This window comes from Dicentrarchus labrax, unplaced genomic scaffold (genome assembly GCF_905237075.1).
Source record: "Dicentrarchus labrax unplaced genomic scaffold, dlabrax2021, whole genome shotgun sequence".
Taxonomy (NCBI): Eukaryota; Metazoa; Chordata; class Actinopteri; family Moronidae; genus Dicentrarchus; species Dicentrarchus labrax.
In genome coordinates, this window is record NW_026136714.1 from 26,299,096 (window position 1) to 26,315,609 (window position 16,514).

The following is a 16,514-nucleotide window of genomic DNA, read 5'->3' on the forward strand; positions in this document are numbered from 1 at the left end:
AATTCTCTCTCTTTGATAAGTATATGTTTCTGCTCCTGTTCGCCCTGTTAAATATTTGCTAATGAATTATGCTGTTAATACAAACTCAACACTTCCTGTATCCATTTCAAATTAAAATAATTCCTTTTATTGTGAAAAATATCAAGGGACTTGCAGGGTTCCCATATGGTACTTCAAATGCAGCTACGGGCAACTTGTGGCACTTGATCGTGACTGTTCTTGGTAGAATGAGTATGTTCAAGATTTAGGAGCAAACAGGATTTCGACACTCCTGGCCCAGCTTTGTGAAACACCTATATCTGTTCTAAATATTGCCTAGCAACAAATGTGGCAGAAAGCACGGGAACTATATTTGATTATATTTAAAACAAGACAAGTGAAGTCTAAAGTTGTAAAAGAAGTCAATGAGTAACTCGTTTCTAATTTGGTCACAGATTTCTCCATGGAAACTGGTTAGCATTGGTGGTAAGTGCTGCTATATAAACTTTTTCCCTTTCTCAACTTCAATGTTTTTTCTTTTTCCTGATACAGCGACATGTTGCTTTGACTTTTCCAACAGCCACAGGGACAAATCACAGTGTTATTAATAACATTATTGACGGCTCTGTTCTATTCAAGTGTCGCAGTCAAACATCACATTGTGATAGTGAGCCAGCATGCACAATACAGGACCCTGAAACTGAATTCGGCCATCACTCATTTATTGGTAACTTATTAATCAAATAATCTCTCACACAATGTAACACTGTCCATCAATAACAGGGTGAAAAAAATACTTTGTCACACAAACAGCCCCTTCAACAGCCTAAGGGATCAAAACAGGGCAATACAAAATAAAATTACAAAGTGCACATGTAAGGTAAACTAGGACTCAGCCTATAGTGCAGTTAAACCATGGCTTAATACTTTCCTCAAGTTTGCTTTGAACATAGCAGTCAGGCTATTGCTCTTTATTCACCAGAGGCTCAACCCAGCCTCTTATTTCAGAAAGAATGAACCGTAACGGTTACCAATAAAAGGTAAGCCTACTACTTCTTTGCTTTGAGCCAGTTACTCAAACAGACAAGCCTGTTGACATTTTCAGACAACAAGGAATCCATCCAACTCGGCGTCTCGCGCTCGCCATCCACTCAAAAAGTACAACACCACACCGGATCTAGCTAGACCGGAAAAAAAAACAACAGGCACGCCGCACACACTTGTTTAAGAGTAGTAGACGTTACGTTTTGAGTGGATGGCGAGTACGAGACGCCGAAATGGATGCCACTAATATTCTGAATGGAAAGTTTACTTTTCAAAAGTTGTTGTTTGTCATTGTGTGAGAGATTATTTGCTCCAAGTGAGAAGTTAGTGTGAAATTGAACACAACAGTATATGCCAATGTTGTTTTCAATAAAAACAACATTTGCACAAAGCAAGCCGATCCACTTTTCCATGTTGATAAGAGCATTAAAATAAGAAAAAATAATGGGACAACAAGAAATCAAGGGACATTTAGAATAGATAAAAATGTGCGATTAATTGCGAGTTAACTATGACATAATGCGATTAATCGCGATTAAATATTTTAATCGTTTGACAGCACTTATAAATATAAATCATTGTCAGCTCTACCAGGTGAGCTAACAGGGTACAGAGACCAAGGCTGAGTCCTTGCTGCAGTGGCCATGGGTTTAACTCTAACCTGTGGTCCTTTGCTGCGTGTCATCCCCTCTGTCTCTCCTCCCTTTCCTGTCATTCTACAGCTGTCCATATCTGAATATTTTAATCACATTTTTTGGAAGGTGCAACAACAAGGAAATGAATAGGGTTGGAAGTTTATCATTTAACCTAAAAAAACAAACATAATTACTCAGATGGGATTGCTTGAAACAAAATCCTAAATTGTGGGGTCTAATGTGGTGGTTTCCAACCATTTTCCTTAAGGGACCCCTTTTCTATCATTTAGTAAAGAGATGACAATGAAACTGTACTACTACTGTGTTTTGGATTAATTTTAAGCTGATTATTAGCTGTTTAGGGAACTTTTTATACAATTCTGTATTATGTATTTTGTAAAATATTTAACAATCATACAGACTTAATCGGACAAATTCAGGGTTCTTGACACTGGGCCATTGTTCTATTAGACAGTTTACTTTACATTTACGTTTCTTAACAGAAGTGACCTAAATATGGAGATATAGGCCTACTGTGTATATTTTTTAACTTTTCTAGCACGCCTTCAAATCAAGAAGGCCTCGCAACACCCCATAGAGCTTTGGCGACCCTAGTAGGGGTCCTGACACCCAGGTTTGAAACTACTAGTCTAATGTGCATCTAATTTGGGGTCCTTGACATGTAAAAGTTTGGGAATTGCTGTACTAGGTGATGGTCTAAATTAAATGTGCGGACTTTGCTGTGTAATCAGCCCTTTATTTCTGGTGAGCATACATCCACTGTAATATGCTGTGGGACAGCCTGGATAACGTATGGTATTTTGTTGGCAAGTGGCCATGATATAACCCTCGTTAAGTTTATAAAATTCTTACCCTTATTGATATAAACAGGGTGGATGAAATAGTAGAAACATCAGTATAAAGCAATACGTGCAGTAAAACGCAATTCTTTCTTCCCTCCATGGTTTCCAGGAGCAGAAGTGGGTCTAGCCATTGTTCCGTTTCTGACCTCAGAGCAGCTTCCTCTGCCCTCCTTTATATAATACAATCACAGTTAACACTAGTCTGCTGAGTGGAAATTAACTGTCTCTGCTCCCTTAAATATGTGTTAGGGCTGGGTGATATGGCTTAAAAATAAAATCTCAGATTTTTTCACACCAAACCCGATTCAAGATTTTAATCGATTTTTCTGTAGACTGTTTTTTAGCGGGTGTTTGTGGGCTGTGGTCCTGTATATCTCGCAGAGAGCAAAATTTCTCCCACTCGGCTGCATGCCTCTGCTTGAGGTGCTGGAATAAATTGGTCGTACTGCTACCTTTGGTTGCAACAGCTTTCAAACGAACTTTGCAGTGGGTCGTGGTTTGTTCACTGTCGGACGCCACAAAACCAAACCAGTTCCAAACAACCGACGACACTGTGCCTTTTTTGGGGACGAGCTCATCCTGGCTTGCTGCCATGTTGTGTTTATCTGTGGAGAGGCGGGGGGAGGGGTCAGCGCACTCTGACCTACGGGAGCCCAAAGGGAGCGCCGGGGTTCAAGCGTTGGAAGTTCAAGAGAAAACCGATTTTACCTAAAAATAAATCGTGTTTAACTACAAATTCAAATGAATCGATAAAATCGATTTATCGCCCAGCCCTAAAATGTGTTTTAAAGGATATCGTATCATGCCAGAGGGCTCTGTTTCTTCTGTCATCTTGATGTTTGTTATGTGTTAACTGTCTGAGAGGGCAGTTTTAGAGACAAGACTTCACTGATAATATCACACACCCACACACACAGAGCCAGCGTATTCAACCGCTCTCTAAAGTGTTCTTCCTGTTATTTCTCAGTAATTACAGTGCTTCATTTCTCAGATTAACATTCCAGTCACGACCGGACAACACTTTGAGTTCTACACAGCTTTCAAGTCTGTGAACTGAAGAGCTTGAAATCTGTGGAATATGGCTGATGGGAAAGCACATGACAGCTGCTGACAAGTCAATGTATTCGTAATAAGATGACCTTCATCACAGTTTTGACCTACAGTATCATTGCGAGGCCTTTTGCCTAAACAGGACTCCAGAATAACTTGACTTGAACGGATATTAGAAATAGTACATTTACCCTGTGAAAGCATTAGGTTGGTGCAGAGATAACTCAATAAAAAGTGCATCAGATGCTACAAAAAGCAAGGTACAGTAGGCAAATAAGGGGAGTTACTTAGGCAGTTTCAACCTCTCTAATCCAGATTTTTTAGATGCCATTACTAAGCTCTAACGTGCTTATGTTTCTACTCTACTGTAGGCTGCCTTTTACTTGAATTACAGTCTGTGCACTTGTTTTCATTGTTCTTTGCCTTTGCGGTTTGTGTTTTACTCTTTATTTAAAGCCCTGTTCACACCAGGCCTGTTTGGAATGTGAAGTGGTTCTGTTCACTTGGTGGGGAAAATGCCATTCAGACTGCAGTGGTATCAAGTGACTGCACTTCAGTTGGGAACATTCTTGGTAATAAGTTAAACCAAATAAGGTTATAGACTTATTTTGAATAGCAAATATATATATATATATATAAAACTTCATACTCATGTACAAAGTAGACACCAACAGGTATCTATCTATCATGACACAGGTGATATTATCTTATCTCAGATATATCTGTATGGGCGTTTATGTTGTTTAAGTGTCAGTACAGTAAGAAATCACTACTGTAAAATTGTTTTTTTAATAACTAAATTTAAGGGAATCAAAATGTCTAAGTTATGTCCATATTTCATTCTGATTTTTTCTTTTACTCTCACATCTTGCTATTAGTATTGAGTTAAAAAAATCCAGTACTGGTTGGGCTTTTATTACAAATACATACAGTACAGCATGTGATGGGGGGTCTCAAGCAGACACAGGCTGGGAACCACTAGCATAGCGTGGAGCATGAATCAGTTCAATTACTTTCACAGTAACACTGCAGGTAGTTTTTGAAATTTGCCCCTGCCCAAGGGTCAAGACAGACTGACCAACAGGTCAACCATGCTCAGACCTTTCAGCTAGTATGTTAAACACATGAAAGATGCAGATGCTAACTTATCTTTGTCACAAGCAAAAACTAGGGCTTCATTGTCAACAGCTAGAATATGGCTGGATCATGTATCATCAATGTGCTCCTGAACTGAACTGAATTTTTACTCACAGGAAATAACAATCTGTAGTTGAACACACATGCACGTGCGCGCCCACAACAACAAAAAAAAGCCACTTGAGGGAATTTAAAGACATCTTTAGTGTGTGGTGGTGCAAAAAATGAGGTCCAGAAACATGCATTTAACACTTAATTTATAAGCTGATTTTTAAAAAACAGCTACAATGTACAATGTGACAATATGATTTACGATAAATAAACAAACATCGAAGAGTGCATATTAGCTGTACAGTTCCTATGTCAGCCTGGTTGTCTTTAAATTCACAACTAGATAAGTTTCTAGAGCAGCAACTGTAATATTTATAACAGCAAAGCCAATATAAAAGCTCTACAATAATATCTCACTGGGGGAAAAAATAATATTAAACTAATATTTTAATATAGAGTATCAGTATCAGTCATCCATCTTGTCCTCTCTCCCTTGATGTATGACTCTCTGCAGGTAACACTGATAGGGGCTGGTTTGTCTCAGCCAGCAGCTCAGTTGAAAACAAGAATTTGCCAGATTTTAAGACACGTGGCAAACGAAGCTAAACAGATGACGTAGACAGCTTTTATTGTGGTAAAAAATAGCTTTTAGTTGTGTGTGTGTGTGTATGTGGAGGACCACAGCCCTGACAGAGAGCAGACAAAGAGGCTGCAGTGCCATATTAAGTACTCTGGCCTTTAGCTCCAGGGCCTGTTTAATACTGAATTTCTGTACCCATCACTACATAAAATGATTTTTCTTATTTAGTGTGTTTCAGGCGGTCTTTTGACAAAGACCAGCACCGACCTGTACAGTGCGCTACGGTTGAAAAACTGTGTGGCTTCCCTGTTCCTCATTCCCTTCAGCTGTTCACCTGTGACTGCCCTATGTAAGATACATCACTATGATTACCTGCCTATGCCCTCAGGTGTGCAGGTGCAGTGTGCAATATTTATATACTCACCACACACACATCCAAAATGGCTACAACAATATATCTGACAAGGAATGCAACACGACTTTACTCTGTAAACAACAGAGTGGTGTGTGTTTGTTACCACTGAAGCTGTATTTAGCACTGACAGTGGTGGTTTCATTGTTAAATTCTAAACTGGATGCGCTGTGAAAACAACAACATGACTCACCCCTCCTTTATTTACATATGACACACACACACGGCAATTTATGCAGGTGTGGTGCTGACTCCTATTAAAGGAGGGTTGTGTGTGCAGTACAGAGTGTAACACATCTGCTGTGTCAGCAGGATTCACCAGAGGCACAGTCCTACAGTAGGCTCATACAGGTAGCAAATACTTGTTTCCAAACCTAACAACCTTCTGTGATTCCAAAAGTGTGCCATGCACATCTTTGAAGAAAATGCATGTTTTTGAGGCAGTTCTGTTCACAACGCTGTCATCTTCTGAGCCTAGATTCCACTGCTGATAATGACGACCCTATCACAAACATCACATTTGATGTTTTAAACGTCTGATGAGTGAGGGACAGAGTGTGTATCTTTGTTTTGGTCCAAACAGGGGTTGTGGTCTTGCCTTGGCCTCAGGGAGTGGTGAGGTGGAAACACCGGGAAAAGAGGCTTCTGCTGCAGGAAGCAGCCTGTAAACCATCACTCCCTGTTCCTGTCATTCCACAGATAACGTCTTCTTAGTCATGTTCACTCACAGGAAGCAACAATTTGTGGTTGAACACACACACACACGACACACACACACACACACACACACACACACACACACACACACACACACACACACACACACACACACACACACACACACACACACACAATACTGACCTGTACTCAGACACACAGGCAAATGCAGCGTCGCCTACATTCAAATGGCCCCACAAAACCAGTACAGAGCAACAATACTGCACTCACACCCACTGTATGATACTGTTTAGTTCAGAGAGTATTTGCCAAAGGTGATACTAACGCTTATGGAAGTGTTGGGGTGTATCATTAGGAGGGATTTGACCGTGTGTGTGAAAGAATTCCAGAAAGTCCCCAGAGGACATGAGATCAGACCTCTTCTCTGTGAGTTAGACTTCAGTTAACAAAGATAAATGTAAAAAACACACACACACACACACACACACACACACACACACACACACACACACACACACACACACACACACACACACACACACACACACACACACACACACACACACACAATCCTCTTCAAATAACTGAATGCAGATAAAGTATAAAGAATAGTTACAACACAGGATGTGTGCTGATGTTTAGGAGGCCACCTGTTGGGCCTTTTCACCATGCTAACATTTGCTAATCCGCATTAAAGTACAGTTTAGGCTGATGGGGATGTTTTGCAGGTATCTGGCCATAAACCAAAGTACTGGACAAAATCAAATTTTGACATGATGTTGGTCCTCGAGACCAGGGAATAAACAGTTACACAAAACGAAAACTGTTGACCTGGCGCTATTTTAAGAAAGATCAGAAGATCAGAGTCATTAGGATTGATCCTCTTGGGAACATGGATGTCTAAATGCCATCTAATAGTTGTTGAGATATTTCAGTCTGACCAAAGTAGTAGACCAACTGACTGGCCGACAGGGTCAACCCTAGAGCCACGCGGCTAGTGCTATAAACTATAATTAGACGATGCCCTGCTAAGAAAACCCATATTATTTACCATACAAACTGAGTTCCCAAAGTAGGCGTTCCAATGAGAGTACACTTTCCCAACTGTTAAGTGTCTAATCCAAAACTCTCCTCACTGAGACAAGAAAGTCCAACCTCCTGCCTTTTACTGAGTCAAGTTTCTACTCTTAAAGTGACCTCTAGCCTGAGGCCGAGTTCAGAAACAGATGGTGACCACAGACAGGCTGCCTTACAAAACAAAAACTGACAGTCAGGAAGAAACATTCAGCCCCAATGCTTACTCTTACCGTGGCTTCCCTGCTCTGTGGTCTGTAGCTCACAGCTCCAACCAGCCTGGTGACCACGCCCATTCAACAAGGTCAGAGGCAGCGGTCGCCACCCCCCACTAAATTGATTATTGGTCAGACTGCAAGCTAACTTCTCCTCTCTGCATATGACAATAAAGCTTTAAATCTTGAATGAATGTTGAGTGCTTGAGCGGTGGAGTAAGCACCGCAGTCACCCTCAGTAAGTTGCCTCAGACAGGATATTTTAAGTATGTGAACTGATCTACGTGGGTGAGGGTGGGGGTTGGAATGCTAAAGAATAATGCAATAATGGGCGCATTTCAGTCACTAACACTGGAGTAAATGGCATCAGAGGCTTGAGGATTTGTGAATGGCAGTGAAGCAAAAGAGCTGAGGTAGGCTTTGCTAAGTGGCACGTCATTAAGTTGCGTGAGACCAGTGTATCTCTCCCAGTGGGCAGTGATACTGCCGGCTCATCAGCTGAGGACAAGCATGCCAACACCATCCCACAAAGGCTTGTCGAGTCAACTCTTTGAGGCTACGTCTGTGTTTCTGTGGACACAAATCATTTGAAACAACATTCAAACATTGCTACCATGAAAGCTTTTTACAGTATCAACTAGGAGTGTGAGAAAATATCGTATCGCCATATTTTAGTTGGTGAGACTGTATCGATTCACAAAAACACTATTGATTTTTGTGTTTAAACCCCCAACCGCTAGATAGCAGTGTTCTACACTGAGGGCTCTGATGCTGATGTTGGATGTTAGAGACTTTATAAATGCAAATGCAGATCCCACTGTTCTGGTTGAACAGTTCACATACACACACACACACAGTGATGAGCAAGAGACCAGCAAGAGACCAGCACTGCACCAAATGTGGTCTTCCCTGATGTTAGCTTGGGTTTCAGCAGAACACCACGCCCTTGGCCTCTGAACCTATTCCCCAGCCAGAGGGCAGTGCCAATAAACACTAAACACATGCTCATGGAGAGGGAGATATAAAGACAGAGGCAGGAATTTTATCAGTCAGCCACTCCCAGCAGCTGTGCGAGCCCTATCTTTAACGAGTGCATGCATACAAGCAAACTCCTCAGTCAGATCTCTTCAAGAAATTCAAGAAACAGGACCGTGACAAGGTTTATCATCTGGAGCACATTGAGAAGGTTGCTGTTACACTTATCTTTACAGTAAATGGTGTCAGAATATCATCTGTACCTGAATGCATGAAAGAAGACGGGGCTCTTGGCTGAAGGTCTAATCCTGTGTTGACTGTGATAAAGAAAGCTGACCATAATGACAAAAAGTATATGAAACAACACAATTTCACTGGGATGAAGCCAGAGACAGACCTGAAAAATACTGACTTCGGTCAATTTACAAGAGTTGGAAGGAGGATTAGAGAGTTGAGTTTCCTAACTTTAGGAACTCAGAGATGCACAGAATGAACAGAATGAGCAACGGTCAGTTTTCAAATGCCATGATTGGATGCATTTCATAGGTGAATTTCGACTTCAATTTATTGAATGTTTGGCCACTATGGCTCCTATAGCAGGTCACTAAAGTGCAGCCAGACTCTCCATTCCAAATGACGGCCTTTCCCTGATCAATACACAAGAGGGAAATGGTGATTAGAGCTCTTAAAATCCGAAGCCTTACACTTCATGCAGAAAAGACGAAAAAGGTTTGCCAGTTCAGGTGAAATGGTTGAAGATACATGGGCAACAAGGCCTGTGAAGTGTAAACTGAGAGTGGGAGGTGAGTGTAATTTGTTTCAGCCGAGCTGTAGCTATGCACTAAAACCTGGAAGTACTTGCTTATAAAATAACACAGCCCACCACTTTTCTGTTCCTGTCTGCACAACATCATTTCTCCACTTGTAATGTTGGCTGTCCCGATTTCACTTGCAAAAACCAGCCGTGCTTGAAATAACCAGAGTGAGAACAACTGGCGCTGATGGAATCAGCAAACTGAAGCTCAGTGTCATCACAACACCACAATCACACACACACCACACACACACACATCACAACACTGTAGGGTTTTATCTGAAGACTATCAACAGAAACATTACCATTCACAGTCACATTTAGGAGGCTCTGTTGGCAGAAATGGAATATAATCACAGTATAATCACCTGAAAATGAGAATCGTTGTGTTTTTGTTACCTTACAATGTGTTTTTATCTACAGGGGAAGTCCTCTGCTACAGAATCCGCCATGTTGAACCATCATGTTTCTACGGTAGCGCAGAGCAGACAAACCAAACACTGGCACTAGATCTGGGCTTTCGCATTTTTTGCAGCCACTTTAGTTTCTCCTACATGCTTTCAAGGCGAGCGGTATTCAGTTGGTTTTAGTCAGCAACTTCACCTCTACTTGTCACTAAATCTACTGGGTGGGCTGATTTCAGGACCCTGAAGTTTTCTTATTTTAAAACATGAAATAGAAAATGTACTGAGGAGCTTTACAAACTCTTTGACTTAAAATAAGAAGACAAGTGACGCCTTGTTCAGGGCCTGTGGTCTCCCTGTTGTATACACCAACAAGTCTAAAACATTGACATGGAGACAGAAGAACAAGACAAGCCGAGTCTTCAGCCAGAAACAGCCTCAATCTTTTATAATCATCCCAAATGTGAGCAGTCTAATTATAGAGAGTCTTTTTGTGTTGCACAACATAGTGGGGGGGAGAGGGAGGAGTTGGTGGGGGGTGGGGGTGGGGGGGGGTGTTAATGCCCAAATCTGGTCCACAGCCCCGAGCACATCTACCATCATTTCAGGGATTACTGTTAAAGCACAAGTGCAATCAAACACACACTCTAAGGCCACACATCAGGGTATGCGATACACACATTTGCATTCTCTCACTTCAAACTTTCAATATATTTAAGGCCTTAATGCACAGGGGACTCAAAAATGTATCCACAGGATTGTTTATTGGTTAATACAAATGCCCCAGAATCACAGTTCCAGCCTCCTGAATGTGAGGACATGCTGCTTTCAGTTGAATTTTTCAAGTTTGTTAGAGAAAACAAGAAATTTGAAGACCTTGCCTTGGTCTCTGGGAAACTGTGGACATTTTCTCTATTTTCCAACATTGGCCTATTGCAAACATATCACTATTGGCGTATACACGAATCCAGTTATCTAGTAGCAGCGCCATTACTGCAGTGGCAGCAGCGACCGCAGCGACCGCAGCATGGGTAGATGGACTGACGACGTTAGACAGAGGCCCCAAGTTAGAGATGAAGCCGTGTTATATGGATGGCAAGTGTTTTACATATCAGTGAGACATATGACAACAGCCAGAAATAGAAAATGGAGAAATAGAGAAAAAGCAGATCCCTTGACCATCTGTCACATTTCAAGTGATGTACTGTGTAATACTACTGTACTAGCTAGTTAGCACAATCAATCATGTTCAAATTAATCGGCTGCATTTAAATGCGTGCATATTGTAGGCAGACGCAACTGCAGTAATGGCAACTTGTGTACCCCTGATTCATGTACATGTTACCCAATATGAGCCAATATGAAAGCTGTTTTTTCCGGTATATGATATAGAAAAAAATGCTTGTGGTAATACCGGTATATCAGTGTCACTGCAAAGTTTATCCAGCGTGCACAGGGCGCTGTGTTTTACAATTCAGTGGCAAGCAGCACAGCGTGAGAGAGAAGAAGCCGTATTCAGCAATCTTAACTAGAATTGGTTGATAATGTATATTTTAGATTATATTTAACATTTTAAAGAATATTTAACTTCAAATTCTTTAATAAAAGTTATATAACTTGCTATATGCTGTGATAAAGTATATTTTTGAAAATATCTTCAGGCTATGGATACAGTTACCAGACAGGAATGTGTGTGTTATTGCTAAACCAGCAGATTAAATCCTTGAGAAACGGAGGTCTAATACGCGGTTGGTTGCCAACCTGGGGGTTGCATCAGTGTTTGACTGTGCCAGCCGTTTATATCTGACATGTGCCAGCGAATGAATGCTCTGCCTGTTCACTGTCAGCAGCTGCATTAGTATGAATACGTCACTCAGGCTGAACTGGGTCCTCCACTATTGTAAGAAAACAAAAATGGAGTTGATAAATACAGCCCGCTGAATCATGGGAGTATTGATAGAATCCTGATGACACTTCAGTGCCATTGATTTTTGGGAAGGTGATGCCTTCCAGGGAGCTGTACACATGATGACACACTTTTTCCTCTCTTTCAGAAAGGAGAGGACTCAGCTGTGATTTCGTGTTCCAGAATACATTGCTCGCCTGTATGAATGAACAATGTGCACAGACTAGATTAGACAATGCTCAGGGACAGGAATGGAATTATCTTATTAAGAAATACAGTTCAGTGTGCACCACTGTTAAGTTTCTTCTTTAAATTAGATGTGAAGCACCTCATTGATCCAGACAGATCACCATTCAGAAAGAAAGAAAGAAAGAGTAAACATTTTACTTTTCCTTTAATTGCTGAGATCAACAGAGGGAAAAGAAATATACTGTACAACAAACTCACCACTGACTGCTTTCACCTCACGTTGTTTTCTGTCTACGACTGACAGTTGATCTACTTCCAGTTTAAATCATTATCACTTTTTTCACAATTTTATAGACAATTAATTGTGAAAATAATTGGCAGATCAATAAATGGTGAAAATAATCATTAGTCGCAGCCCTATATTAGCTCTAGCAATTTGGCTGCAGCTAATAGCTGTTTTCATTATCGATAGACCTGTTGATCATTTAATTAACAATTAATCACTTTGTTGTTTGGTCCATAAACTGTCAGAAAATGTTGATCAGTGCTTCCCAAAGCCCAAGCTGACGTCGTTAAATGTCTTGTTTTGTCTACAACCCAAAGATATTTAGTTTACTGTCACAGAGGACTAAAGAAAGCAGAACGTATTCACATTGGAGAGGCTGAAATCAGAGAACGTGGAAATGTTTTCTTCAAAAATTGACTATAGACAATTAGCAAAATAGTTGAGAACTGATTCAAAAGTTGACGACTTATCGATTAATGCACAGCTTCAACTATCTCCAGTTCTTTCAGCGCTTACACACCAGTGTCAGTGCTTTTGGGGATTGCACATCAGCTGGAAATTCAACTACTGTCTGTACTCACTCTTCAAACTATACGTCAAACTCTGTCAGAATGCTTGAACTGCAGCTGGAACTCTCATACTATGTTTCACATAGAAAGAATTAACATTTTGACCTGTTTATCATGTTTGCAACTGCAATTATCTATGTAAGCAGGAACACTTTAATTGTCTATAACAAAATGTTTCTAGTCTATGTATTAACAGTTTGAATGGAGGAGACTGAGAGATACTGTCTGTATGAAAAGCAGGCTGAATTCAAGACAAAATATTAGACTGCCATGGTTGAGAGGATTGAAGAAGACTTTCATGGGGTCATTAGTGTGATCACAGAGACTCTAGTACTACACACACACACACACACACACACACACACACACACACACACACACACACACACACACACACACACACACACACACAAAGCCCCTAGGCTCTGTTAATCTGAACAGCCCCTCTCCTTCTGCGCCCAACCAGCCAGACCAGAAGGAGCCTTAGGGGGGTGTATACACACACACATCCACACACACACACACACACACACACACACACACACACACACACACACACACACACAGGAAGAGTCAACCTTGACCCACCAGCAGAGTTGTTATTGTGTGATCACCATCTCTCCCCAATGGTCACAGCAACATGAGGTCAAGTTATGTGCTTAAAAAATATTTAATTGACCTTTTTCATTAAAAACAAATTGTCTTTCATAATATTCAGTGCAACTACACATTTGAAGTTCACAGCACTGCACTGAACAGGGAAACAATGTTGCAGTGCTAAAGTGAAAGTAGGCTGAGAGATTTAGAGGGAATGTAACAGGGAACATATTGTTTTTTCCTCTACAATTATTTAACACAGATTTAAGTTCCACAGGTGGCCACTGAGCAGGTTAGGCCAGTGGTTCATAACCTTTTTCCTTCAGGGAGCCCTTTTCTATCATTGAGTAAACAGACGAGCCCTGACTCAGTGACTTATAATATGTACATTATATATTATATCCAAAACTGTGCAATGGGTCCAAACAGTGAACTCAGTAACTGCAAGCAGTTTGTGTAAAACCAGTGATTTGGATGAATTTTGAGCAGCTTGTTTCCTGTTATAATTCTGTCTGTATTATGTATTATTTTATATTTAACAACCATACAGACTTAATAGGCTTCTTTCTTGACAAATCCAGTGTTTCCTTGTCCCTGGCACTCACCATTGCTCAATTAGACAACTCACTTACAACTTACTTTTAATTGACTTTCCTTCACAGAAGTGAACCAAATGCTAAGGTACTGGCTTACTGTATTATATTTAGTTTTCTAGCACACCTTAAAATCAAGAAGGCCTCACTGCCCCCATGAAGCTTTGGCGACCCTTAGTGAGGGTGCCAACTTCTAGGTTGGGTACCACTGGGTTAGGATGCCTCTCTCAAAGAAAGCACAACAACACAGAGAAGACATTTAATTGTCCTTGTGTTTCCCTACTGGTCTTACAACTGATTACATCCTGTGACCTTCTTATCTCCAGTGAACACCCTCATCAAATCAAACATGTCAATCTGGACAGGATTACAATCACAGCATGGTGTGAGAGTCTACTCTCAGCACTGGATTTAGGTCAAAGTTCTTCCACTTTCCTCAGGTTACAGGCTGATAAACAACTGGTCAACAGCAGCAGAGTGAACTGATAGTCCGGCTATGTAACAGGCTTTACCATTGGCTCTCCTGAAGCCCAACAGGTGTACTGAGGAGCTGACTATTGGCCGGCCAACACGCACCTCACAGCCTGAACGAAGCCTCACAGCCACTTCAGGCAGGTTCTGAAATGACGCATGTTCCCAACACTTTGAACACCGACAGTAAAAACCGTCTTCCCAAACTCCTCCACGTTATGGCGAAGTTACTAAATGTTACCGAATTTACCGTCACACATGTCACACACAGCAAAGTGTCACTTACTCCGACATTTTCGCTCTTGCTCGGGTACGAGGCCAGTCTTCCGCCGCCTTTCACCGGCATCCTGCTTCTCGAGTCGGCTGAAGAAGAAGTCGCTTTGTCGTCGCGGGTAAAGCCCAGAGCCGTTCAGGTCGAGGCAGCGGTTAGCGTGGTGGCTAGTTTTTGAAACGGAACATAATCTTTGTGACAGCCAGGCCAGCTCCGCCCTCGTCTCAGGCAGGCAGGCTGGTGTTCCTCCGGGTGGACAGCCTACAGAAGGCAGCAGGCAGAAAGAGGGGAGGTCCGTCCGAGCAGCACAACAACTGGCGGCGCACTCCGCCGCCTGCTACGACAGCACAACAATCATGGACATTTCACATTTCCTGTTTCCTTCATTTGGGAGCGTTGTTTTTCTTTTGGCTGGAAATAACAACACTTAGCGAGTCCTCCTTTGACGGTCTGGCGGGTTAAACACCGCCACAGTGAGTCACAGCTGAGGGAATAAACTGTAAATCTCCAGGCACCAGCTTCATTTACTGTACACCAAATGTAGTCCACGGTTCTGCCTCTTTCCTGGTTCATTCCCCGACATGAAGCAGCTCTCCTGGGCTTTTACTTCAGAGGGAAAGTGCGTCCTCTACCAATCACACTGAGACACACCGACATGGCTCATATGGATCACATTATTAACTCTAGAGAAGCAGAACTGTGTGCAGTTTCTAAGGGTTGTGTATAAATAGTTGGACTGTAAAGACAGACTTTATTGTAGTAGGTGCATGTAAATGAGTTGGTAGAGTTTTTTTGTTTAACTGGTAGGAAGGGATAGTATTGATTCATTAACAGTGTTTGGCAGTCACTCATTACTACTAATAATATTACAGTAACAATATTACTTGCCACAGTCGTAAAACTAAACTAAACTAGTACTACTTAGCCCCCCAAAATAATTATTTTTGTTGTCACCGCCTACTGATCCAATCCAACAATCCAATCACATCCTTGGATTCATTTTTGTAATTGTGGAGGAAACTAGTTTAGAAGATGGAAATGCTTTCATTTGGCTTCTGGAAATATTCCATTACTTTGATTTTAACAAACTAAACTGGATTTTAATCATCAAAAGTCTGAATTTTAGGAAGAAGAGTCACAAATAATGTTGTAAATGTAACTGTAAATCTATGTCTTTTTTTTTTCTGTAACTGTAATGGATTACAGTTACTTTTTTTGTAACCTGATTATGTAATTCAGTCACAATTCGTTACTCCCCAAGCCTGCTCATAATAGGTAGAGAGGCTGTAAAGAGTTCAAAAAGGAGCTGTCTGTGTTTTTGTTTCTTTGGTTATGATGAATTATTTACATTCTAGTAGTTGACCCTTGAAACAGACGTTCACATTGCCAAAGCAAGTGGCTGTATATATATATTAATGTGAATACTGTTAACAGCCAAACAACAAAACAAACACAAAAATCAGATCTGAGCAATAAATCAGAATTGAGTGCTCAGGTTTGCAGTGTATATAGTAAGGCACTTCATGTTCTAATATTCTTCATGTCATATTAATAATGTATTATCTATGTGCGGAAGTTTGTGAACCTGTACTGATCCCATAGGAGCTGTTTCACTGCATTAGCAAAAGCAGCACAGCACAGATGACACACAGTATTTAATATAAATGAACAACAAAACCAAACAAAAAAAGCTCTAACAGCAGGATTTAAATAACTGAATA

At 41.1% G+C, this 16,514-nt stretch overlaps 1 protein-coding gene across 5 annotated transcripts in view; it reads right to left on the reverse strand.

The window, feature by feature from the left end:
- The window catches only part of LOC127375830 (tight junction protein ZO-2), a 111,883-nt gene that overhangs the window by 67,125 nt on the left and 28,244 nt on the right, over positions 1-16,514 (reverse strand). The window contains exon 1 of one of the 5 annotated variants that reach the window (XM_051422150.1): positions 14,809-15,402. The exons of the other annotated variants lie outside the window; for them this stretch is intronic. Coding sequence (XP_051278110.1) covers positions 14,809-14,868 — 60 coding nt within the window. The 5' untranslated portion in view covers positions 14,869-15,402. Of the gene's footprint in view, positions 1-14,808; positions 15,403-16,514 lie in introns of those variants that run through there. 5 annotated transcript variants of the gene reach the window in all.